At 41.3% G+C, this 27803-nt stretch overlaps 1 protein-coding gene across 2 annotated transcripts in view; it reads right to left on the bottom strand.

Moving 5' to 3' along the window:
• Nucleotides 1-90: 90 nt before the first annotated feature.
• The window catches only part of MXD4 (MAX dimerization protein 4), a 43746-nt gene continuing 16033 nt past the window's right edge, over nucleotides 91-27803 (bottom strand). For both annotated transcript variants that reach the window (XM_085309654.1, XM_085309656.1), the window contains exons 4-6: nucleotides 7149-7263; nucleotides 3857-4016; nucleotides 91-2835 (exon numbers count right to left, since the gene is read on the bottom strand). In XM_085309654.1, the coding sequence (XP_085165780.1) occupies nucleotides 2687-2835; nucleotides 3857-4016; nucleotides 7149-7263 (424 nt within the window). In that variant the 3' untranslated portion in view covers nucleotides 91-2686. The remainder of the gene's footprint in view (nucleotides 2836-3856; nucleotides 4017-7148; nucleotides 7264-27803) is intronic.

The following is a 27803-nucleotide window of genomic DNA, read 5'->3' as shown; positions in this document are numbered from 1 at the left end:
GGTTATCTTTTTCTTTACCATGATTATAACCCCCACTGTAGTAACTGGAAAAAGTAAAAACAAATAAACCCTTTTTATTTCCACTCAAGATTATTCGAGTAATTTTTATTGAAAATATAAGATCTACAAAGCCATGGATACCCAGCGTGGAAGAACTCATTAAGTTAGCACATTCATCTTTAAAAGGAAAATTTCAGGTTGACCTAAGGTACAATAATGTTCAATTTAAAATCTTGTCTTTCCTTCTGTAAGTTTCAAATCTCTTTTCATTAGGAGGTTCTGTGCAAGAGCTGCTTGTCATGAAAGGAAACACTTTACAATTCATGAATGTGTTCATTATATAATAAATGAACAGCAACAATATACTAGCCTTTTTGTTTTTTCCTGTTAACAGTCGTGTGTTAAAGTAAACTCTTAATTTTTTTCCATGATTTGGAAATTAGTTACATATGCACCAAAGGAGCTAGTAATTTCTGCTGCTTGTCAGCTACACACAATGAGTATATTGCTGTGTGCTTTCCCCAACAACGAGGATTTTAGTAATATGCAAGGTGTATATAACATAATACCAAAACCTGCATCACAGAAAAGGTTAATTGTTTCCATATTCAGCTGCCAGAGTTTATAACCTTGGGCCCCTCCCCAAAGCCAAAGTAGGGGTGGCCATCAATTAGGTTATTTAACTTAAAAGTATACATTTTCCTTGTTGGCAAGTTCCAAGCAGTAAGCGAGAGTGCAAACAAGGATCTGTAAGCTGCCACAAAATGTATTCATATTTCTACTCGGTGTTGTAAGAGCCAAAGGGAGGACGCATGTCAAATGTTGAAAGAACAACTGAATCTTTGTTTTTGATCATTATGGTCAGTATGTCATGAGGTCTTGTATCTGAATGCTAAAAATGGCACCACACTTAGACATCCCATAGCTATACACAGTACATTTGTGTTTCCCTAGCACTGAACACTGGTCTCACAGAGACCCTGACTTTGTAAGCTAACAAAATACAGATTTGGGTGCTGAAGAATTGACGGGAGGGCCCATATAAAGACAATTAACCCTCGTACCAACACCTAATTGTATGATTTTACTTAAAGCCAGACTGAATCAGTTGTGAGAGGGTGAAGATATAAATACACCTCTCTACTTCATTTGTAAGAAGGTGGACAACTGACCATTCAAACAGAGAGTCTTGAGGGAAACAAAGCTTAGTTGTCCTTTAACAATGAGAAGGAGAGGCATACATAAATGGTCACCAAGGCACAATATGACAAAGGTGAAGAGTCCCTGAGACTCTGGTCTGGGTCTGTACCATTCCCCTCCCTATACAAGTAAATGAGAACATTTAGGAAAATATAATACAAAATCTCTTACAGGAAATATAGACTACACTTGCTAAAATCACTTCCCTAAAAGTGTTTATAGCTTTTTTTTTCTTTTTTTTCTTTTTTTCTTTTTTTTTAAAAGACCTTCTTTAAACAGATAATGCAAAGACTGGTCCATTTTTCTTACCCGGCAAGCCAAGCTCTAATGACTTCACTAAGCAGAAGTTGTATTAAAATACATCTTCATAGTATTGCTACAATTTGGGTAAATATGTTCTGAACAGCTTGATGAGTACTAAATAAACTTTGCTGTTTTACAGCATACATTTTAATTTTTTTGCACTTTTTAAGAATAGAAAATGCAATTATAGTGTGCAAAAGAAAAAAAAAAGATTAATTATCTTCTAGCTGAATACTGTAATTTTAAGCCATGCCTTCCATAAAAATGTACTGACATCTGTAAATAGGAAAAAAATACCAAGCAAACAGTAATTCATTTCCTTGCAAGGAAAGATTAACTATCACAATCTGGATCACTTGAGTTCTGTATTCTTCAAACAACACAAAAAAACCCCAAACAAACAAAAACACTGAAATGCTTCAAATATCATCCATTCCACGGTAACAGGATAAAACTGCAGTGTTGCTTTTTACTAGTCCTGTTAACATGGACAGAATGATTTGCTGCTGGTTGGATACTGAATACAAAAAAGCAAAAGAAAGTTGAGATCATCCCACATGAAGTCATTATTAGAGCTGGCTTTTCCCCCATTTTGAAGTACAGTAGTGACTTGTAAATATGACCTTTCCTAAAGATCATTTGAGATTTGAAGATTTATCTGCCTGCTTCACTCAAACAACTGCTCAAAGAATTTATACTATACAGCCCGCCATACAGCGTTCAAAATGTTTTTCATGAAAAAATACCACAAGAAAAAGTAGTTTTAGTATTTATATCTTTGAATCACTAACCACATTGTAGATTCCATTTATTCTTCGATGTCTGGAAATGTTTCTGCAAAAACAAAGAACTGTCAAACTTCCTTATGCCATCATACGCTTCCAACACTTTGAATTTAATACTTCTTGAATGGAAGGATGTACTTTATTTTCCTTAATTTGCAGTATGGCTACATCAAGCTAGCTTTAAGTCACAACTGTACCTAGCCACAGTTCTCTGCAGCAAACCCATGATTTGCAATATCTAATATTGTGGTTACAGTGCAGGGAACCGTGGGTAAGAAACCTCCATTTCAGAGTACTGTGGTTGGGGTTTCCCGGAAGAGTGGCAGTTGACACCTCTGGAATTTTCATATATAAGTGCTTCAGTCAGATGGTCCTGAGTTGAAGTGGTAACTCAGGCACTATGAGAGCCTGGCATTCAGTCTGCGGGAATGTGTGTAACCTCCATCACTCGAACCGCTTTGCAAACTGTAGTGGTCTTCAGCATCACTGGCACTTCCAATACTGTCCATTTCACCTGGTGCATACTCCATTCCTTCAATGTCTACTTCTAAATAAAACATAAGAAGGCACATTTTCAGAAATTAAGTGGTTATAGCAAGTTACCAGGGGCCAGCATTGCCTGTGTAATCAAAATTCAGGTAAAACCTGAATCATAATTCATTTCCTTAAATAACAGAACATGGAGCAGTAACTGAGGAAACTGAGGAAAGTATCCTTTTGTCCACTTGAGAATTAAAATCCCTTCTGTCTCATGTACATAAATACACAGCATGACATCAACACCAAATGCTGTCCCAGAACTGTTCCAACCTGTGCATAGACCCTGATTAAAAAAAAAAAGAAAAAAAGAAAAAAAAAGAAAAGAAAGAAAAGAAAGAAAGAAAAACCTCAAAGGCTATAAAACTGTAGCAGAGTTCATGATAATTCCAACCAACACAGGTGCCAGCTAGTAGTAACTGTGGTGCAGCCATCTGTCCATTAACAATTGCACCATGACTGACAACTCATCTCCCACAGACCCTGAAAAAGTCAGTGTGTGCATGGTTTTTTTACAGAAAAACTGCAAATAAGAAAATAAGAAATAGTGACAGGGAGCTTGAAAAGCTCTGTGTTAAATGGGAACTAAATGTTCCCATTTAAAAAAAAACTTTTGGTTTATTCAGAAAATATTTGAAAATTTCACAATAAATAATGCAAAATTAATTTATTCACACAAATAAATTAAGGTATCTTTTTTTCCAAGATGTAAATATTATCAAGGCTTACCGATAATTATACTAAAAATTCTGAATATGAAATGGTATTATTTGGAAAACTGGCAAAAACACATGCAGTATGAATAGCTGTATAGAAATCAAAATTCATCAGAAAAATAATGTTTTGCAAAGAATATGAAAAAAGATGCAGTAGGTTTTTATTCTGCAGATTGTATAATGGAACAATTTTGTCTGGGTTTTTTTGAAAGCTTGATTTTAGTTCTAAAAAACGTTCTTGTATTTTATTCCTTCCCTGCTTCTCTTTTCATTCCTGCTCTTGCAAATCCCTTTTGGAAGTCCTTGTTCAATTACCTTGTTCAGAATCAGTGGATATTGTTGATCCCATACTGTCAGTGCGGATACGCTCCATGCCCTGCACGGATAGCTGTTCCAATCTGCGTTTGAGGTAGCGGTGTTCCCGCTGTAATTGTTCTTTTATATTTAGAGCTTTTCGGTCCTGTTCTTCCAATTTCTTAAAGAGAAAGAAAATTAATAAGCCAACAGTTTTTACTGATGTTAAAGCACAATTAATGTAAGTTTTTTTATGAATAGTAATTTTAAAGCAGGAACTGATCAGGCAAAATCTTCATTGATACAGTTCTACGGAATTCAATAGAATTTAAGCTGGCTAGGTTGAAATTGAATTTATCTTATAATAAAATACACAGACACAGAAAAAGGAATTCATTGTTTTGCCACTTAGTAACAGTTCCTCAGCTAACTGAATTACTGTAGCCTTGGTTCTGCAGAATATTTAAAACATTTTACGTTGCAAAAGTGGCATCATCCTTGATAAATAAAAATAGCTCACATTTCAGTGAGAATGTAAAGCTTCTTTAGGTAAAGTAAGAGACATCACCATAAAGAAACAACTAGGAGTCTCTTTAATGCCCTCATACCTCAGGCTGTAGATATTTTTCCCATTTAAAGTGCTTCATTAGCAATAGTGCAGTATATATAAAGTAGAAAGTGTTTACTAACAATTTGCTTCTTTCTTGTACTCCTCTTTCCTAAAATTTCTCTGGAGCAAATGTCATAATCCTATGACAATCTCCTCTAAAATCAGTGGTATTAATTTAAAATCTCTCAGTAAATAGCCTGTGAAAGGATCCTTGCACTATCTGCCTGAAATTTCCCCTGCAGCATGAATTAAAGGTATTAATTTTGGAAAAAAAAAGAAATACCTAATTCCCCATGAAATGTGCTGCACTATTGATACAAAGGAAATAGAAATAACAGTTTTTAAGATTTCAACTGAACCCTTTTTCAAATCACTGATAGCAATTTTCAGAAATAGACTATATCACTGGGGAAGAAAGTATAATGTGTAGTATGATAATGGGTTCATAAACAGGAAGTAAATACCAAAAATTCTTGTAGTAAAACAAACAGGGATTTTTTGTTCTGATTCAGTAAATTACAGGTTCTAGCCATAAACACAGTTACAAGAAAGACCGAATTTCTCTTTGTACTGTGTTTACACGTCCACTGAGTTTCAAGAGATTTACTGGGAGTGAATTCTGCCAACTTCTCCCTACTGTCTGAATGAACCTGTACTTGGTTTTCTAGAGGACAGAGGGGTGTGACAGTGTACAGCAAGCCACAARCCAAATGACTACAAAGATTTTGCTGTTCCAATGCAACTCTGAAAGCAGAAATATTCATCTTGTAAAAAAWTGGCATTATTGAACTGGGCAGTTTCCTGGCTGAACGAAAACTAAGTTCCGTAGCCTCATTTTGAGCCCTCTCCAAGGCATCAATTAGATATGCACTGTACATAGATACACAATGTTATAACAAGAAAACAGGTTGGTACATCTATATTCACAATGAACCAAATACGTCCAATTGATTAGATTTCCTTCTCCTTTTTTTTCCTGGCTACAATCCCAATTCTAGCAACTATCTTAGGAATGGACTCCATGATTCACATTTAGGAGACTGAACGCTGTCCAATCATTCAGGGCAAGTTTCAGTATATGGGGGCATGTGTGGGAAGTTCAAATCTGATTAAGGTGACTTGTCTGTYTGTCTGTTTTAGAAATGGAGGGCAGGCATTAGCATGCTCTGGCAGCACCAGGATGGTAACAGTCAACCCTGAAGAAAGTGCTGCTAGCTATCTGGAAGGCCTCTAGGCCTGACAAAAAGAAGCAATTAAGTGGCACTACAGTCAGGGTAGGTTCAGTTAAAAACTTAAAAACAAAACTAAACTCCAGTTTCATTTTTCAGAAACTAAGTACTTGGTACACTGCATCACGGATTTTTGAGAGACAATCTATTCCTTTTTTTATTCTCCCTCCCCYCCTTTTTTTTYTTYTTTTTYTTTTTTTTTTTTCTTTTTTTTTTTTTTTTAATCAGGAGCTGAAATGGTAACTACATGGCTCATCTCTCACACTTTCCACTTGTAAAAACAGTTCTTCAATTTGTATACATAAGCCCATGATAGGGGGGCAGCCCAAGACAAAAACCACATGCAGTGCCTTTCATGCATGTTAGCCTGAATTATAAACGAGAGGCCAAAATCTCAAATGCTAAAAACATGGGTTGCCCAGCTGGAGTAAATGTGCTTACAAGAGCTGAAGAAGTAGTTCAATAAACTTATTGACAAGAATGGTTTTGATTAAATTCATCTCTAATACTTCATATGAATTGTACCATTCCTGCAACTGCAATGATAACTTCATGCTGCACAACAGCAGGCTGTTTTCAAAAATATTCCAAGATTACTGGCAGTGTTCAACCTCTCTTGACACTTCATTTTTCTTGATCTATTTTCCTAGAACATTGAAAAAAGGCCAGATGAATAATTACAGTCTGGACACTGTAGCAGAAACTTGTTTCTTCACTTTTACATTTAAATACTCAGTTGTTCTATTTCCGTATGTAACGCCCTCCCCTGAAAAYGACAGAATGAAAATGGGAGCAAAGATATTTTGGGGATAGAGGAGGCCTCAGGGGTAAATTCTCTTTGTATTACCTGTGCAACCGATACTATTGCTGAATAACAGGTGAGGTTTTGGAGTTTTTTTTGTTTGGTTGTTTCTTTTTAAACTTCTGGCTCAGGTGCTACATGAATGAAACATGCAAGGCAAGTGGCAACTATCAGGATATTTCATTTTATTTTTGATTTCTTTTAAATGATTGTCAAACACTCCAAGATCTAATCATCAAGATGTGGGATGGGGTAAGATTAACTAACAGCTATAATCCCTTTAACTCCGYTAGTTATCTCAATCATGAATAGATCTGCCTTTTTCATGCATCAATCCAGTACAATGCTAGTTTGCTTAGTCTTTAAAAAATAAATAGATAAATCAAAGAACCACCATGATACTTAAGTAYTATTTTTGTAAAGTATAATGTAAATCATTAATAAGCAAGCAGAAATTACCAACGTTCTACGTATCTGAGACTGCAAGGTAAATTTCAAAACTCTTAAACTTGATACTGTGGCTGAAATACTTGCATTTAATAAAGGCCAATWTATCCAGAAGATTGGACATATGGATATGGGCTTTGTGTGAGAAATAGTTTCCTCTCAATGGATGCACATTCTGGAAGATTCTGTTTTTAAAAAAATAAAAATATGGATGAATATTTTTACCTTGATATGCATCTTAGCTCTTTTCAACAGACTTAGAGTGGTGTGTCTGGTGCTGTCTGGCCCAAGAGGCACAAGCTGTTTTAGCTGTTCCAAATATAGCCGGAGCTTAGCCCGCCTGAAATTATTAAAAATGAAGAGCGTTGTAGTAAAGTAACCCTCAAATAGCATATCCTATATGCAAACACCATCTGTTTGCAGGATCTCTGTGCAGAACTTGATTCAACAGTGGCTTCCTTTCCCCTCCCTTTGGCAAAGTTTCAGACCAAAAGGTCACTTGAAATACAGTAATACTACTTGGCACATTTATATAGTATTTTCAGATCTATATTTTGAAGCTGTTTGCTCAGTTTGGCTATCCCCATCCTATAGAAAAGGRGGAATACATTCAGAGAGAGAGAATAAACTTAAACAAGGTTGGATAAGGTGGAAAAGTCGGGACTTCACTCCAACTCAGTGATTTTTCCAGGCAAAGACTTCCCAGGCGAGGCAGGAGGGAGGCTGCAGACCCCAGTGCCCCTTTTGCCGTGCCTGGCCCGGCCTGACGTGGCCGCCACGCTCCCGCTGCGCGAGGCAAGGGCGTCCACCTGCCTCTGCAGCCACAGCTCAGAGCTGCTGCCAGCCGGGGTTTATCCATTTAGTCTAACAGGAGGTCTTGCCTGCCTCTCCCCTCCCACCTACCGATGCGCAGTGCCCTTCGGGGAAGGGGCCATTCCTCCTTTCGTTGTGCAGCCAGAACAATGTTTATTGTAAACACAAAAGAGGAAGAAGTAGTTCCAGCTATGCTGGGCCCTGTTTTCTAAAGTATTCCTTTGTAAGTAGCACTCCTCCTCCTCCTCTCAGTCATCTCTCTGCTGTATTAATATCATTAAATCCATAAAAAGTAGACAAACAAAGTGGCATTTCTACAAAGTGATACTTCCTTTCAAGTTTTTAGATACTCTGCCATCTCTTTGAGAACGAAGCTGGCAAGAGACAGAATAGTCTATGAAACAGTTAATTTCATCTATCCAAAACAAGGCAGTGACAAAAAAAGAACACTCTGTGAGTATATTTCTACAATTAAAACCAAAAGAAAATCCYTCCTATTTTTATACGTAATATTGAACAGGAATCCACAGGAAATTACCCTTCATTTTCACAATAAAATAGATAGAAAACAACAAGAGCAACATCTGTAATATTCTGTTCTTGCAGACACATTCTGTTTCTGCAAAACAGTCTAAATATACGCTGAATTCTAATATTCTAAAACACTCTATTCCTGCAAACAGACTTTGTAGGAAATTACATGCTTCTGGTCAAGAATGAGCTTATTCTTCCCTTTGAGCAGTCAGGTCAGAACAATCAGTTCAGCATCTGTATTTGAAATGCAGCTTAAGATAATTTAATACACACAGAATGACAAATTATAGATACGTAATTGGAATGATTAATGTAATGTGAAAACAGCCTGAGAATTAATGGAGGGAAAAAAACCCAAAGCAAAATAAAATTTAATTAAAACACAGTACTGTAATTCTATGACTGCACATTCACAAGTTCAGTTGTGACTGCCTGTAAGTCAGCAATATATTAGGTATGAATTCAAGGAGAATTTCTGTAAAATTGTTAATTCGTTCTTTAAATCACTTGGAAAAAAAAGAGAATATTGCTGAAAATGTGAGTCTCAAGAGAGAAACTGCTGACATTCTTTGTTTAGGCCTAGGGYTTGTTTTTTAAATACAAAGCTCTAAACTTAATCTATTTTTAAACCACCAMGATCTGGGGTAAATATTCACATGAGTAGCCCCCTCAGATTGCAACGTGGTGCTTGCCTTGCTGACTTAAACTCGGACATTGATCTTTAAAACAGATCCAAAAGATAAAATACCAGCATTAGGGACTACTGGTATTAATACAGAAAACAGGTAAATTTCTATTTCTGTATCTGTAGCCTCTAACAGTTACCTAGCTGGTTTTGTATTTAAATAATAATTTTGCTTCAGGGACTAAATTCAATTAATCTTTTTGGTTTTTAAGTGGCCTCTAAACATGCATACAATCATTTGCGTCACTCAGCCCAACTTGGATGCGACWCTATTTAGACAGCTGACAGAGAAAGTGGAGACTGAAGATAAAGGAGGATGTGTCAAGAAAAGGGACGAGAACAGTTCCTAAGTAATAAAATAGAATGTTAAATACATTAACATGCAATAATCAATATGCTTGCAGTACTTAAAAGCATTATAAGGAATATCCAGAACTGTTAATCTGAGCTGTTTCTAATATTAATCTGAGAAACATTAATAAAGCCACACTATATACTCAATTTATCTGCCTTCTGTTAATGTTTGAAGAAAGTCTGCTTATACCAGGGAACAAAATAAGGTTTTAGTGTACTTCCTTACCATCAGCTGGAGAACTAACAGGACTATTATCAAGTTCCAGTGGACAACAGCTATGTGTCTTTTTAAAGCATTAGTACTTTCATGTTATGTGCAAATCACGTAAAACAGCACTTTACAGAAGTGCCATGAAGAACATGTGACTGAAGCAATAATACTATTTTAATTCATCAATATAAAGAACTTTAAAAAGCTAAATAGTAAAAAAAAAAAAAAAAGCTTTACATCATTCTCAGCACTAATAATTGATAGCGCTAAATGTTATGAATACATTAGCTAAAAGGCCTGTTCTACCTTTATCCTTTTTACAATGGGACTTTGTCATTCATTTACTCAGTATCCATGAAAGATTTCAAGCATAGGCACATACACTTCTACATAAATACAGGTCCATTTATGTGGCTAATTCACAYAACACAACAGCATAATCAATGGCATAGATTGTGAACATAAAAAAGAAAACAAACCATTGTAATTACTACGATACTAGAGTAAATGTGCCCCCCACATTTTTCAGTTTGCAAGTCCTAGGAAAAAAAAAAAGTAAGAATGCAAGAAAATATTTCAGGCATGTTATGTTAACAGCTCAAAGCAACAAGGGACTCGAACTTTGCAGCAGATAAATTGTCACGTACAGAATCTGCCAGCAGTAATTTCTCTTTTACTGCAGGGAACTGACAGCCTTCTCTGCACAGCTGATTACAACCACCCAAAGAGAGAAAGGCAATCACAAAGGTAATCACAGCCTGAACTGCACTGGGTTCTGCAGGTCTCACCTTAAATTCCACCTAGAAAATAAGCAAGAAACCACCTAGGCTCAGAGCGATGGGTAACGGACTGTGCACACAACGTGCGGTACGATGCTCTGCTCCTGGCCTGCGATCTGACCGCTGCACGTGCGCTCCGGCCCAGCACGAAGCCAGGCCTCTAGCGTGGTGCCTAGGAAAGCACACGCTCCTCTCACCTCATAAGGATGCACAGAAATATTCCTCACTGCTGCTAGTAGCTGATTTTATCAGTGAAGGTAAAGATCCCCAAAAAGCCCTCAAAGATCAGCATCCCCAAACCCTACCACAGGAGAAAGGCCGTGGGGCGCAGCACARGAGCGGCAGCTCTCTGTGTCAGGTACGGCTCTGCACTGGTGCCCGAGAGCAGCAGAGGGGAGGATGTGTGACCTGGTTTGAATTCACTGCATTTTCTTTTCTGCTAGAAAATAAAGCAATTTCAGATGTTCTGCACTTCAGTGTTTCCACATAAGTGAGCTCACAATATGGCCCTATAAATTTATATTACAGCTACTCTGATGTTTAATAAAAATGAATTATTAACACCAAAAGCTTGGTACACATTCCCCATAAGTGACTATGTTCAGAAGCCCTGGGTGGTTCATCACTTACACACAGAGACAGCCAATGTAATGGYGACCAGCTGGAGCTCCCTGAAACTGATTTTGAATCCATGAAAGCAGTAACAGGCAATGCTTATGTATTTCAAAAGGGATAGCAAAATGTATTCTGACCCCCAAAGTTTTGAGGGATCAGCAGGCTGTGTGTGAGGCCTCCTTTTATCATTAACCCCCGGTTTCCCCATTTCTGCTGGGAAGTCAAACACCTGCCTTGGGGGCCTTTTGCCTCATGGTTATAAACATGGTTAAAAAAGAAAGCAGCAAAACAGTATGATTAGGAATTTTCTCTGTAGTACAAGGACAGCCACAAAAAGCTCATTTGAAGACCACTGACTCTAGTCTAGAGACTCCGACCTGCTCTAGTTCTTGACTACGAAAAGACGAGGGCAGTGCTGGCCAGAGGAACTACAGTTCTCCAGAAAGGCTGTCAGGCAAAAGTAAATCAAGATCTTTGACTCAAAGCAATTTATTGACCTTTATTTAATAGATTCATTTAATGTAATTTTTAAACTCCCCCATAAGGCACCCCAATAACAGAAGCAAAAATTCATTTTAGCACACCAAGAAATGGAACATTAAGACTCAGAGTAAAAGCACACTGTTCATACTGGATAATCTTCATTCTAAAGTAACTACAATAATTCCAAGAAATCCCTACAACTAATTAAGGGGTAGTTACAATGGAAGCAAAATACTTCTCAGTAGGGCCAAACAATGTAACAAGAGGCAATGGCTGTGAATTAGGAGATTCAGGCTGGACATTAGGAAACAAGTTTTTACTAGAGTGGCAGTGGAACAAGTTGCCTAGAAAGGCTGTGTAAGTTCTGTCCTTGGAGGCTTTTCAAGACTTAGCTAGAAAAAGCCATGGCTGACTTGATCAAACATCAGCAACAGAAGCAAGAGACTGCACTAGAGACATTCAGAGGTCCCTTCCAATCAAGGATTTATGCAGTCATAGAAACGTTGTTTGAACAGACTACTTTTCAGACTACTACCGTCTGCTCAGACTACTACCCTCTGCTGCTCCTTCATGCGGGTGCTAACGATACAGAGGACAAACTAGAGACAATCAAAGAAGACTTCAAGGCCTTGGGCATGGTGGTCAAGGGTCTGGGAGCCCAGGTGGTCTTCTCATCGGTCCTGCCAATTAGGGGGAGGCGTGGGACGAGGAGTAGGAAGATTTTCCAAATCAACAACTGGCTACGCCGCTGGTGTTGGCAACAGGGTTTTGGATTCTATGACCATGGAACATGGTTTGAAGATCAACAACTGGTGGGGAGAGATGGGATTCACCTCACCAAGTGGGGCACATTTGCCTTTGCAGACAGGTTGGCCAGCCTAGTAAAGAGGGCTTTAAACTAGGTGGGGGGGGTGTCATAGAGACAGGATAGACAACAAAACACAAGCTGGGTTGGGGGCCTGCAACAGGTGCATGCAGCTGGGGATGTGCGTTTGGGACATGGCTATGGGCGACACCTGTACACCCCTCCTGGGAAACCTGCAGGCATGACCACCTCTCCGAAATGCCTGTACACCAGTGCATGCAGCATGGGGAACAAACAGGAGGAGCTTGAGATCTGTGTGCAGTCACAGGGCCATGATCTCATTGCAGTCACAGAGACATGGTGGGATAGCTCACATGACTGGAACGCTGCCATGGATGGCTGTGTGCTTTTTAGGAAAGACAGGCCAGGAAGGCGAGGTGGTGGAGTTGCTCTTCATGTGAGAGAGCAACTGGAATGCATCGAGCTCTGCCTAGGGGTGGAGGAAGAGGAGGCAGTTGAGAGCTTATGGGTAAAGATCAAAGGGCAGGCTAGCGTGGGGGACACTGTGGGTGTCTACTACAGGCCACCCGACCAGGAAGAGAAAGTTGATGAGGCCTTCTATAGACAGCTGGAGGTAGCCTCATGATCACAGGCCCTGGTCCTCATGAGGGACTTCAACCACCCTGACATCTGCTGGAAGGACAGCACAGCTAGATACAAACCGTCCAGGAGGCTCCTGCAATGCATTGATGATAACTTCTTGTCACAAATGGTGGAGGAGCCTACGATGAAAGGTGTCCTGCTGAATCTTGTCCTTACCAACAGAGAGGGTCTGGTTAGAGATGTGAAGGTTGGGGGCAGCCTTGGCTGCCGTGGCTGCAGTGACCACGAGATGGTGGAGTTCAGGATCCAGCAGGAAAGAAGTAAGGCAACAAGCAGGATTGCAACCCTGGACTTCAGGAGAGCGGACTCTGGGCTCTTCAGAGACCTAATTGGTGGCGTCTCATGGGTGAAGGCCCTAGAAGGAAGGGGGTCCAGGAAAGCTGGCTAGTATTCAAACATCACTTCCTCCAAGCTCAAGAGCGGTGCATCCCTATGAGTAAGAAGTGCAGCAAAAGGGGCAGGAGACCTGCATGGGTGAGCAAGGAGCTCTTGGCCAAATTCAGACAGAAGAAGAAAGTACACAGAATGTGGAAGAGGGGGCAGGCTACTTGGGAGAACTACAGGAATGCAGTCAGATGTACTGCAATGTAGAGATATGGCGAGGAAGGCTAAGGCCCAGTTGGAATTGAGTCTGGCAAGGGATGTTAAGGACAGTAGGAAGGGCTTCTTCAGATACATCATCAGCAAGAGGAGGACTAGGGAAAATGTGGGCCCACTCCTGAATGGGGGGGGGGGCCTAGAGAGAAGGCAGAATTACTGAATGCCGCCTTTGCTTCAGTCTTCACTGCTAAGGGCAGCCCCCATGAATCCCAGAGCCTGGACGTGAGGGAGAAAGTCCAGAGAAGAGAAGACTTTCCTTTGGTTGAGGAGGACAGGATTAGAGACCTTCTGGGCAGGCTGGACATACACATATCCATGGGCCTGGATGGGATGCACCCACGAGTACTGAGGGAGCTGGCGAATGTTGTTGCCAGGCCGCTCTCCATCATCTTTGAAAAGTCATGGAGAACTGGAGAGGTGCCTGAGGACTGGAAGAAAGCCAGTGTCACCCCAGTCTTCAAAAAGGGCAAGGAGGAGGACCCAGGCAACTACAGGCCGGTCAGCCTCACCTCCATCCCTGGAAAGGGGATGGAACAGCTCATTCTGGATGTCATCTCCAGACATACGGAGGAAAAGAAGGTGATCAGGAGCAGTCAGCATGGATTCACAAAGGGGAAATCTTGCTTCACCAATCTGATAGCCTTCTGTGATGGAATGACTGGCTGGGTAGGTGATGGGAGAGCAGTGGACGTTGTGTACCTTGACTTCAGCAAGGCTTTTGACGCTGTCTCCCATAACATCCTCCTAGATAAGCTCAGGAAGTGTGGGTTAGACAGGTGGATTGAAAACCGGCTGACAGGCAGAGCTCAGAGGGTTGTCATCAGTGGCGTGCAGCCCAGTTGGAGGCCTGTGGCTAGTGGTGCCCCCCAGGGCTCAGTACTGGGTCCCATCCAGTTCAATTTATTCATCAATGACCTGGATGAAACACAAACTCTTTCCAGTTGCCCCRTGTGACAGGACAAGAGGCAATGGGCAGAAATTGAAGCACAGGAAGTTCTGCCTGAACRTGAGGGGGAATTTCTTCACTGCGAGAGTGACGGAGCACTGGAACAGGTTGCCCAGAGAGGTTGTGGAGTCTCCTTCTCCGGACATGTTCAAGGCCCACTTGGATGCAACCCTGCTTTAGGTGACCCTGCTGAGCAGGGAGGTTGGACTAGATGATCTCCAGAGGTCCCTTCCAACCTTACTGATTCTATGATTCTATGATGAGGGGACAGAGTACCTCCTCAGCAAGTTTGCCCATGATACCAAGATGGGAGGAGTGGCTGATACACCTGAGGGCTCTGCTGCCATTCAGAGAGACCTAGACAGGCTGGAGAGTTGGGCAGAGAGGAACCTCATGAGGTTCAACAAGAGTCCTGCACCTAGGGAGGAATAACCCTCGGCACCAGTACAAGCTGGGGGCTGACCTGCTGGAAAGCAGCTCTGCAGAGAACGACCTGGGAGTGCTGGTGRATGACAAACTGGCCATGAGCCAGCAATGTGCCCTTGTGGCCAAGAAAGCCAACGGTATCCTGGGGTGCATTGGGAAGACTTGCCAGCAGGTCGAGGGAGGTGATCCTGCCCCTCTACTCAGCCCTGGGGAGGCCTCATCTGGAGTACTGCGTCCAGTTCTGGGCTCCCCAGKACAAGACAGACATGGAGCTACTGGAGAGAGTCCAGCGTAGGGCTACGAAGATGATCAGAGGGCTGGAGCACCTGCCCTASGAGGAACGGCTGCGAGAGCTGGGCCTCTTCAGCCTGGGGAAGAGAAGACTGAGGGGGGATCTTACCAATGTCTGTAAGTACCTGAAGGGAGGGTGTCAAGGGGACGGGGMCAAACTCTTTTCAGTTGCCCCSTGTGACAGGAGAAGAGGCAATGGGCAGAAATCGAAGCACAGGAAGTTCCCCTGACCGTGAGGGTGAATTTCTTCCCTGTGAGAGTGACGGAGCACTGGAACAGGTTGCCCAGAGAGGTTGTGGAGTCTCCTTCTCTGGACATGTTCAAGGTCCRCTGGGATGCAACCCTGTCTAACACGCTCTAGGTGACTGTGCTGAGCAGGGATTTTGGACTAGATGATCTCCAGAGGTCCCTTCCAGCCTTACTGATTCTATGATTCTAAAGCCATAGCATTCAACTCATAGGATTGCTCCCACTCATGTATCAACATAGAACTGGTGACTTAAAACTGTGCCAGTCTGATCCAATACAGTGCTGGCTTTGAGGACCAACCTGATCCACCTATAGCCTAGAGTCTTTCCCCAGGGACTGTCCACAGTTTTTGTAATAGATCCAGCACAGCAGTCAGAAGTAGCCATTAGCTAGTCAAAAAGCACACAGCTGTGAAGCTCCTCAGGCCACATTTGCACAGTTTTTTGACGGCAGCCAATGTATACTTCCTAAACCATACAAGTAAAAATTCAGAAAGCTTATCAAGTATCTGAGGGAGAGAACAGCATCCATCATTTAACCCTCTGATCTGCACAAGGCCAGCTGGAGAGGCAAAGGTTTCATTCAGCAAAGGTACATCCACAGCAAGTTGCTTAGTCCTCAGCATAACATGCCTCAGCCAGGCCTTGGCAACTGGCATGAAATTAAATGGCCACCAGTGTTCATGACAGCTAACAGGGTCACAGGGAAAAATCCTGTCCCATTCACGTGAAACCTTGGCAACTGTGCTGCAAATGTGAGCTTGTTAATCAAGCCACCTGGTCTGGGGAAAGCCATGTCGACAACGCTGCTSACAGCCTTCCACGCATTCATGATAGGTATCTTGGGATAAGCACGTCCTCTAAGCTCCTCCTGAGGCCATAAACCACGGTTCCAGCAGCTGRCATTCTGCTGTTGACTGCCAGAAAGGATTTTTTGGATCAAAATGGCAATGCTCATCTGTTTCTCTATCATCATGGGCAAGAGCATGGGACTCACTAGATACAAAACAAATTCATGATGGTGTTCATCTTGCACATCCTTAACCTCTCCATCCACAGCCTTCCCAGGTTACAAGAGTGACTTTTGCACTTGCCTCCACTCATTTTTTGAACACAGCCTAACCATAAATGGGAAGGAGCAACTCTTACCACCACACTTTGTTGTCCCATCTGTCCTAAAACAGTTCTGTTGTGTTCATACCCTATACTAAATTGCCCAGTCACAACATGGAGCTGCCTTGGCCACACTRGGTGGCTTCTTTGAGCTGTATTGTCTCCAGTTGCTGGGCAGCAAGGATTTGGAAGGCWAGTAAACAGGCAAAGAGCAACAAAATGTCCATACCACCATACTGCATGTGCTCAGTTTCCCTTCCTGCTGGCTCCAGCAGAGATTGGCTGAGCTACAGCAAGAGCTGTTTGCTCCATATTGCTTCACCACCCACGGTCCACTGTACCTGTCACCCCACAGTGCATCGCTGACGTGTGTATTGGCATGTAAGAATTCCTGCCTCACCAGAAGGCCTAAACTGGGCTTTCTGCAAGATGCTTTCAACGCTAGAAATGCTTGCATGGCTGAACATCTATCTGTATTTCAAACGTCCCAAATTAGTCTACTAAACTAACTGTAAACAAGAGGTTAAAATACTCTTAAATCAATTGCTTAATCTACTAATTCTTCACGTTGTTGTGAAAAGAAAAGGACATTTGGAGGTCGAACACATTGAAAATGAAATCATTGGGAGCTGCACTGTGAGAACAACAGATACATTTGAAACAGATACCAAAATTAAAAATTCACCATCTCTGTGCTTTAATCAATTCAATACAAAAATTAGGCAGCCTCAGCCCTATTCTAAGGCCCAGGTCTGTCCTTCCTCACATGTAAAACACACAGAATTTTTAACACAAATAAAACCTCTGCTTGAAAGAATTAAGAACTATTACAGGTAATGTGAACAAAAGAATTGAAAATGAATCTTAAAGAGGCAATATTGTTACAAATGGAACAGAGTTACAAGAGAAATATGAATATCTTCTCCATTTTACATTTTTTCCTACATTTAACATATCCCAATTCTGGCGCTGTGCAGTGGAACGAAGCTTACACCAAGGTTTAAGAATACAGCAGTTACTGATTGCATCGTCATTTGGCAACAACGAACAATCTGGACTAATAATATTCATACGATAAAGGCAGAGAGGAGCCTCTAACCAAAAATTCACTTCTGAAACCACATGTTCTCAAAGTACACTCCAAACCAAAGAGTTTTGGGCTCAGCCTGTAACTCTAGGTCAGAGACCCCTGCAATAAGTAGTATTTGTTTTCTCTCTCTAAAAAAAAAGTCATTTTGCTTTCCTACTGGTTCTGAAATTCAGCACAGAATACAGAAGTAAGTTAACTGTAGTCATAACATGCTCTTGTTCTTACCGGAAGACTGTTCACACTGTTATTTATGAAATGCAAATACCTGTGTAGAGGGAGCACTGGCATTTTAGCCACCGAGAATCAGCAAATAGAGCAGCTCAGGATCCTTCATGACATGCAGTGGGCATGAGGAATACAGACAGCATGATTATTTACATTCTTATCATTATTTTTAAGTTTTTAAAAAATGCAGACCAGCAGTACAAACTTCCCCATCATGACTTCCGGATTCACCTGTCACTAAGGTTAAAATCATAAATAGGAACTCTGCCTGCCTTATGACTGCACCAGCAGCCTTTCTTACGTTGAATCACACAGCTTGGTACAGCAAGCTAAGACCTTTATAGTGGCTACAGCTCCTTGTTTCATTTTGTATACTCTTGAATAGCACGTTCATACCTATAATGCAGGTACACATGTAACTACATATCCCAGTCTACCTAGTAAAATTGCTGAAGCATATATGCCTCACTCTTCTTTAAGCTAACACTTTTCCTTAAAAGAAGTATCATGTATGTTATACTTACAGCTCTAAAATGCTTTTGTAAGCTAGCAAAGATGATTCTGTACCAGAATACATTTGTTTCCAAAGGCATTTAAAGAGATTATACATAAGACTTCAATCTTATAAAATCAGAGGAAATTCAATCATATCAAAATGGTTCCAAATAAACCAATTAATTAAAGGTCCAGATTGAATTTAGCATATCTTAGGAAAGAGATTAAATACAATGAAAGATAGTAACCTTCATTAAAGGTTTTAAACCTGTCTTTTCCATATTTATGTCAGTCAGAGTTTCAATATTTTACTCTACAAGAGTATAATATATAATAAATAATATATAATAAATAATATTTTTCTCAAAAGAGGGTCTAACTCATACTCAGGCTGCACAACCTATTTCAACTACACAACAAATTTACTATAGTGAAAAGGGAAGAAAACCTCTTAGTACTGAAGCACTGTACCATGKCAAGGCACCCAGTGTGCCGCACTTGAACATTCTGATTGCTAYGAGATGTGTGAAATATTTACTTACAGCTGAATGCCTCCGAGTCAAAAACAGAAAATGCAGTGGTGCCCTTACAGGAGACCTTTCTGATTTTTATGATACAAGAAAAACTAAATCAAACATCAGCATTCTACAGTAGATGCACATTTTTTGTTTACTTAGAACAAAAACCCAAAGGGTATGCTGCAGGGGAAGAGTCACACRAGGATTGTTCCAAATCACACTTTTTAATCGGTGCCTAGTATCTCATACAGGGCTCCAAAAGAAACTTCAGCAGCAAAGCAGAAGAGGTAACTAACTGATGCAAAAAGCTGTGAGTGCCCTTTCGCAGCGATCCTTAGTGAGTTAAATGTTACAGCCCTGCAACCAGTGCAACAGCCCATTGCACCTCAGTGTCAACGAGAAGTTGCTTACTCTATATGCATTTTCAGTGTGCTGACTATTTTTGTCCATCTGCTTCACTAAATCTGTACAGAAATTGGCCAGAAGTTCTAGCAGCCAGATAGCTGGTGGTGTCTGGGCACTCTGTAAGCACCCAAGCAGAGGACTGGGAGGATTGGGAGTACCCAGACAGAGGATTCTGCCTGCGAGGGAAGCCGCCCATCAGGACACTAAGCCGTTGACATGGCAGAAGCCGAGAACGGACAGAGCTGTGTGGTAAAAGCCACACAGTTTCACTGCTTTTCACAGTTTTTAAATGACTACCTCTGAAAAAATATTTCTACTATCCCTCCAAAGTTTAGATTTAAGTTCTCAAAGACCTGTTACCCTGGGGTACATTGCTGTTTCTTGCCTACCGCCTAACTTCTGTAGCCCTGGCACTGACCACACTGGTCCCAGGCCARAGCAGTTACTAAGACAGGCAAATGGTAACCTGTGGGGCTGCTACATGGGTGGCAATGACCCTTCAAAGTGACCTAGACAAGGCCAGTGTCTGGGACCCACTGTGGGCCTCACCAGCTGACCACTGACTGGACTGGCAGACAGACACAGGATTGGTGAGGGTGCCAAATTCATACTTCACTTCAGCCAGCTCAAGAAATTAGAGCCTATGGCACAGTAAGTGCCTATCAACACGTTCTTCCAGGATCTTCTCCTGCTCAGTGCTCCTGTGGCTCAGTCAGGCAAGTGCAAGCCACCAGTAATGGGTGACCAAGGGTGACATCCCCCAACTTCCCACCACRTGTCCCCTCTCCCTGCCTCGTGCCAGCACGGAGGCCCCTCTCACCCCACAGTGAGTTCCCTCCTGTAGCTAATTCACCTGAAGACTAACCCAGCAACGAGACAGTCCCCAAAGCGGTTGATTTGCAGCCAGTTCGGATCCTTGAACTGGCTCACCAGGGGTGCTCAGAGGAGCTTGGGCAAGGTGAGTAGGGCTTCAGGGCAGGTGGGGCTCCAGCCACTTTTAACTGCTGGGGAACCTCAGAGCCTCAGGCTCTGTGGTATTAAGATTTGCAGGACTGACATCTGACCATTTTGTTCTCCTCTCTTTAGATATTCCCAGTGCTTTCCCCTACAGCCAGGCTTGGCTTGTCTGGTGTCCCTAGGCTTCAGCCATCCCCTTGTCTTAATTTGCTTGTATTTCAACAGCAGCCATGAAAGGTTTAACATCCTCATTGTCCCGAGTCTAGGAGACATATGACAGAAATGCGCAAAATTTGATATATGCTCCTTSGAAAACTTCAATCAGAATTTATAAACTAAAAGAGAGTCCTAAAAGCATCACTAGCAAATACAATAGTGGCTCAATACYATTCCTCTTTCCTGGATGGTGACCATCTCAAATTTACACGTATAGGATTCCCCATCCTTTGACCAGAGCCAATAAAATCTGACCTGGCAAGAATCTGAGGCAACAGAAACTGAACATTGTGGGTATAGTTGAAATCCTCTGCAGTGAGTTTTCACCCTTGCATGGATTGTTTTTTTTCCCCTCTGCAAAAAAAAAAAAATAAATGGAGATTCCAACCTAGATTTTAGTATTGCAGCCTTCAGGTTGTACTTATATAAAAGAACAAAATTTTCTGTATTTTAAATGTTAAAGTCAGTGTTAAACAAACGTGAACAATTCTAACGCCTACCAAAAAAAAAAAAAAAAAAATTTCTAGAATTTCTGCTTCAGATGTCTTCTATTTTTAGCCCCATTACCTACTCATTATCTTTTAACATTTACCTCTTAAGTGCTTTTGAGCAGCAGCAAGAGAGGTATCCTATAGTACARCAAGCTCTGCACCAAATAGTACCTACCTAATAAAAGGAGATGAACAACAGTGCCTTGTGAGAAAATACAAGTGATGGAAAACATTTACACACACTTGGAAGCAGAATTTACAAAAAAAAAAAAAAAAATCAGGTGTTTTTATTAAAAGTATTTAATACTTCATGCATCCAACCTTCCATTCATTGTTCTGTGCATTAAAATGCACACAATGCAACTTACAGTCCTCCTGAATTAGATCCCTCAAATCTCTCTTTTACTGGCACTTAGCTTGTTAGATTAGATTTTGCCTGTTACCTCAGAATAGTGAGCCCAAATCAGGTAAGAAAACTCCACTACAGGATCAGGCCATTCAGGTATCAATAAGTTTTAATTCTCAGTTGAAATTACCCTTAGATACACATGTACTTGCATGCAGTTCCCAGTCAAACCCCAATAGCTGATTCAGATTCCCCATCCTTTACATTAGTGCAATGCTTTTTCAATCTTTGCCAACTGTGGAGCACTAGATTTTTTTTCCTGTACAGTAAATCCAAACCTAATGACATAGGTTTGCAATTCTGCAGTATATTTGCTTTATCTGCTGTCTTTCACAGCATTTGTAAGTAATTTGCTGAGCACTGTAGAGCACAGGTTGAAGAGAATTGCCTTTGTTTAAGTAAGGAGAAATTGCATGATGACAATGGGTTTGCACAGAATTTACAGAGGGGAACAGGATGGTAAAAATAATTTTCCACAAATTAACAATTCACCAAAAGGTGGTTTAAAATGATACATTTATTCTCCTCAAAAGTGGTTCTGGGAGTATATAAGTTGCTTGCACACACACTGATTAAGGCACAAGGTACAGCATAGCTCTGCACACACAAGTTACACGTTTATCAACTGACAACACACCCCAAAACAAGTTACTGCTTACAAATCAGCTCATGCCTTGAAACCAGCTTTAATTATCAGACTGTTTCCCCACATCAAAATGCTAAGCAAGAACATCGTGTCTCAGGACAGTTGCCAACAGGAAGGATCTTAAAAAAAGGGGGGGGGGTTGACTACAATGCTTAGAGAAGCCTAGAGAAGTCGAGTTGCAGCACAGCATGGCTCTAAGTGAACAGAGCACAGTACAAAGCCTCACAAGCTTTTCCTGCTTATTTTAACCTCCCGTTAGGTCTACTTATTTTATGCATGTCAAATGAGGGAAGAAATGTGTTCGAGATATTTTTTTTTAACTAGTGTATGATACCAAATTAAGAGAGAGGCAAGTCAAGCTGAATTGTTTTAGATAAACTAAAAACATGCATTGCCTTCACATACCAAGTGCGAGGACTTCTGATGGCAGACAGCCTGAATTAAATAGCCTTTTCTTGCAYGCACTTAAATGCAGAGTGTGAGGCTATAGTACTTGGAATACTGGATACCTGTGATTGCAGTTGTATTGTCTATTGTATCTCTATATCCAAATGCAAAGTAAATGCTAAGTAGTCAATTAASTAAGAGTCATCTCTAGCTAGACAAATGCTATAGGAATTCCACTTGGGATCAAAGGCACGATATACCAAAGGCAACTACAGCAAATCACATAACAGCTTTAAAACCTCATCAAAGTTAAGGCTGCTGTATCTACACTTAGGCACCTAAACAATCACTTTCTGGYTCTCAGAGGTAGCAAGTTTTAAGCTCTGACTAGGAAATTAAGTATCAGAAATGGATATTCAATGCCATTTCTTGCTTCTGCTTTTGCTTTTCCTAATACTTCCTCAACACCTGTATCTGGCAAAGCTTTGTGGCCATCCTAGGAGGAGTATCTAATGGCAGCAGCTTGAGCATGCATAAGCAAAGCTAAGTGGCTGTTGGAGGGAAGGAGGCAGTGGGTATTGCCGCCTTTTACTGCTGTAGATGTTAGAGAAGCTGATGAAACTGGTAGGAGGACAGGGCAGCTGGGATGTCTTCTTGTCCCTGCCGTACACAGCAGGGTGCCCACTCCAGCCAAAGACTGCTTCAGGCCCCAGGGAAACACACCAAAGGAAAGGAAGAAAATAAATCACCCTGAAATAGTTAAGAATACATGTCTTCAAATGTCTCGCTATRCATCTGAAACTCCTTCACTAAAACATTGTAATTAGAGGTGGATAAAAAAGACAAAGTGTAGGTGTATATATAAGCAAATTTAGGGGAAGAATTAAATACACTGACTGTAATTAAATATGGTATTCCAAGACTATACTGGATATTCTTACAGTCAGTCTGTGAATTAAAATTTCAGTAATACTTATGCAGTATTTCCCCCAAACAATGTACCATGGGACAGTATAAAGTTGCAAATATCTGACAGCCTCATCTCAAAGTTTAGATTTAGCTTACCACAGCACAGTTAGGGCCTTGTTTATAATTTAATTTACATTCTATTTCCTTTTCCATTGAGAAGTACAAAGCTGTTTGTACCAGATAGGATGATGCAGTTGAGCAGAATATGAGTGATCCATTTTGAGAYGATAAAGTGTGGAACAGCTTTAGAAACTTGCACCCCTCCCCCCCCTTCCTCATTCTTATTCCTTCCCCCAAAAATTTAGCCCAGATTGTTTAAGTTCAGCGTCCTGGAATTATCTGGTAACGGAAGGAGAAACCTAAATTTTGACTTGCTTGTCATCTGAGTACATGAAGTCAGGCAATGGAAATCAAGACACCTGACCATCTATTTCAAATACCTGTTAGCACCTAAAATCAATAACTGCTTCCTGCCAAACGTAAACAGTAAGCTCCCAAATTTCCCCAGCAGAAATGATGTGCTCTGCCCATGCTGCTCATTCCAGCAGTCAACATAAAAGCAATTTCAATCGAGACAGAGTCAGCTTTCTTGGGAACTACAGAGTTCACTACCTTTTTGTTTTGTAAATATTAGCTAATGTGGTATAGGAGAAACACAGTGTTTGTGCAACTGATATTTGCAAACACTGACAGTACTCCCAGCTCCAATAGGAACTGCTGAGTTTGAGTGCAGTTCCCTGCCAGCCAGGCCCCTTATTTAGCATCTTACATCTTCATTTAGCTACCTAAATCAACACACCCATGTAACAAAAGCAGATAAATTTGTTGACATTAATCCCAAAATGCCAACTGGGAGGAGAGCACTCACACGTCTTTCTCTAACTTTTTAGAGATGTTTCACTATATCCAGAGGCAGTCTTYGGTCACAGGACAGTGAAGCTGCCTGCCTTTCTTTCAAGCCTTCCCCTAGAAAATGCAGAGACATTTTCTATCTCCCAGACTGTTTTCTGAATCCTCTCTCTGCTTTCTTGCCCTAAGGTAGAGATTAATACAGGTTTTCTTAATGTAGGGCGCACAGCCTGCGACCACAGCTATTAGTTTTACACATCTCCAARCATGCAGCCCCACAAAGTCCCAAAGCAACCGTCTCCCTGCAAAAACAGGAAAGGAGTCCCAGGGACAAAGAAAGGAAAACCTCATAAATTCTTGTGAGTTGGGCAGTGTTTTAGGACACGAAAAGTCAGTTTAACTGAATCACTTGTGTTTTTAAAAAATAGTCCCAAATTTAAACTGCTAAGAAGCAACAGCATTATACTTTTCTGGGTTTATGGTTTACTGCTAATGTTCATGCCTAGTGCAGTTTCTGGAACCTTAGCTGTGTACTTTGTAGCTGCCTTGATTTGATTTGGGGCCCAACTGTGCTTGTGCACAGACATGCACAGCTCCTACTACTCCTACTATCTTGAGCTGAGGGCAGAACTGGGCCTGCCACATGCTAAACCACCATGTGGACTGAGGAAAAAAAGAACAGATTAAGTATTAATTGACCTATGAAGGAAGTCTCTGCAGCAAATTCAAGTCATGGATTGTTACATTCAAGGGTCTGCCAGTGGAAACTAAGGGAAAGAAAGGGAAAACAGCACAAGCTGCGACAGGAATGTACATACTGTTCCATTCAAAAGCTCYGGTTTGAGTTTGGGATCAGTCCACATTATTTCCAATGCTCAAACAATGTAACAACAGCATGGAAAGCAGTGATGAAAACAGAGGTAGAGATACCAATGCAATATGTAGGGAAGAACAAGCAGGAGAGAACAAGAAACCCACAAAGCTTATCCTCATCTCCAGTACTGTGTCCAGTTCTGGGCTCCCCAGGACAAGACAGACATGGAGCTACTGGAGAGAGTCCAGCGTAGGGCTACGAAGATGATCGGAGGGCTGGAGCACCTGCCCTACGAGGAACGGCTGCGAGAGCTGGGCCTCTTCAGCCTGGGGAAGAGAAGACTGAGGGGGGATCTTATCAATGTGTACGAGTACCTGAAGGGAGRGTGTCAAGGGGACGGGGACAAACTCTTTTCAGTTGTCCCATGTGACAGGACAAGAGACAATGGGCAGAAATTGAAGCACAGGAAGTTCCCCTGACCGTGAGGGTGAATTTCTTCCCTGTGAGAGTGACGGAGCACTGGAGCAGGTTGCCCAGAGAGGTTGTGGAGTCTCCTTCTCTGGAGATCTTCAAGGCCCGCCTGGATGCAACCCTGTCTATCATGYTCTAGGTGACCCTGCTGAGCAGGGAGGTTGGACTAGATGATCTCCAGAGATCCCTTCCAACCTTACTGATTCTATGACTCTATGATCACCTTCAGTCTAGGYTGCTGCTGTTGTGCCTACTTCGATCATGGCCACTGGGTCATCAAAAATGTGTTCAGAGCATATTTGGGGGAAATAATCCATTCTCCTGCAAATTCAGTGTGACTTCTGAGCCAATCTTGTGTTAGTAGCCAGAATGTCACTCTCGGCTTTCAGGTACATTTGAGACTGCCTTCAAATGATGGCAGGCATCACTTGCATATAGTTGGTTTCCATCTATGCATTTCCATAGACATAGCTGATTGATATTCAGACAAGGATTCCCATCCCTTACCTACAATTCCCATGTTAGATAAGGCTAGTTCCAGAAGCCAGATTCTTAAAGCCCATTAGCTGCCTAAATACCTTAAAAAAAATCAAGTTCCAGCTAACTTGATTATGTGGAGCTAAGCAAAGTTAAAAGAAAAACAATTTTTTTTTATATATCTAATTCAACAATTTTTTTTTGTCTTCCGACTAACAAAGACATCTCTTTCTCCATTTGCAGGAGATAAGCACCTAGTTGTGGTCTGTATAGATCTAGGGATCTGAAAAGTCTAGTCCATCCATTTCCATTTTGTTCAAGAGCAGCCCATTCATTCTACCATGGCAGATAAGAACTGATCAAGTCAATTAACAGATGTTGAGAATATGAAACATCTTTCATATAGTCCATTACATGCAGCAACACAATGGAATCATGTTTGGAGAGAGAGGGATCAACACACACAAATGGAAAAATGTATGTGCTTGCTTTCTTGCTCATCTGCTTTCTGCTAGCAATTTGTGTGGCCAGGAAGCACATGGCATTCTAGAGCCCAAAACCAGTTTGTTCAAAGCTCACTTCAGCAGGAAAAAGGACATTACACTTTGGCCAAGGGCATATCTTAGTCAGTTTTTCATTGCTGAACAAAAGCTTTGCCCATAGCATGAGGATATGTGTACATCTCTGACACYTGGAATATAACTTCCTGAGCAGATTCATCAGCTTAATATACCCATCTCATCCAAAACAACAATCTAGCTGGGAAACATTTTTGTCAGGAGTTTGATCAGCATCATGTTGCTGTATGCACTGAAAAGATGATACTTCAGTACACTGGAATTTACAATAGTTATTGCAGCATGGAGTACAAAGCAAGTCTCTGGTCCTGAGAGTTGCCAAATGCCTCCAGGGGAAGAAAAGGTGAGGAAAGCACAGCATTTCAGAGCAGTCTAAGCCATCTCTCTTATTTCCTTAGTTCTATGGTTTAATCAGACTCAGAAACACAAGACAATTTAACAAAAACACAGGATCAAGTTTTTGGCTCTATGGATCCAATTCTTCTGTAGAGACTTTGATATACAAGCTCCGGAAAATCTTATTACAGCAGTTTAAGACAACTTCTCCCTTCCTTCCCCACCATATACTTAGCTCATCTGTTAGAAGCCTGGCACCTGAGGTTAAATGCAGGTAAAAAACAGTTTGAGCTATGACACCAGCCTTGCATTGGCTTAGGCAACTCTTTTGGGTTGCCTGCTCCAAAGCGGTGACCTCTGACGGAGAGGCGGTAACACCTGGCAGGKCAGCAAGAGAGGCAGTTGTATGTAGACCACAGTAGCTGTTGGCTCATGAAGGCAAGTCAGGCTCCTAAGACATTACCTTACTTAAGCAGTGCACAGGTATGTCTACTGCAATTCATTTGAAAGCCATTTTACACTAACCAGATGGTGTAAAAAAATCTTTACTTGATGAAAAAAATAAAAGGAAGTGTTATAACATGAAGGTTAAGTTCTACTGGTAGATGGTTCCCACCACTAATCTGCCAGCCACATTATCTGGATAGTTTATGTATAATCTGTAAACATCCTAAAAGTGGTAGCAGTTTTTACAGATCATTATAACATACTATTATCTGTACTGCGTCAGCAGTTCAGCAATCTCTATGCAACAGAGCCAGAACTGGATGGTTAGGAGCAATTAAACTGACACAGAACYGAACTGTCCCATATCATAAAGTAACCCTGTCACTCAAAGAAGCAGCACCACCCTCTCCTTATATTAGGGTTTGCCTGTGACAATGAGCTGAATCAGGAAAATGAACCGGCTGGAAAGGCAAGCTTCTCCCCTCTCTCCTACACTGGGAGGAAGCAGGAGCCCATCACCAGCATTGTGCAACCCCA

This window comes from Rhea americana, unplaced genomic scaffold, assembly GCF_003343005.1.
Source record: "Rhea americana isolate MKP2758 unplaced genomic scaffold, rheAme1 scaffold_30, whole genome shotgun sequence".
Classification (NCBI taxonomy): domain Eukaryota; kingdom Metazoa; phylum Chordata; class Aves; order Rheiformes; family Rheidae; genus Rhea; species Rhea americana.
Note: the sequence above shows the minus strand (reverse complement) of the source record. Positions and strands in the feature narration are given on the sequence as shown.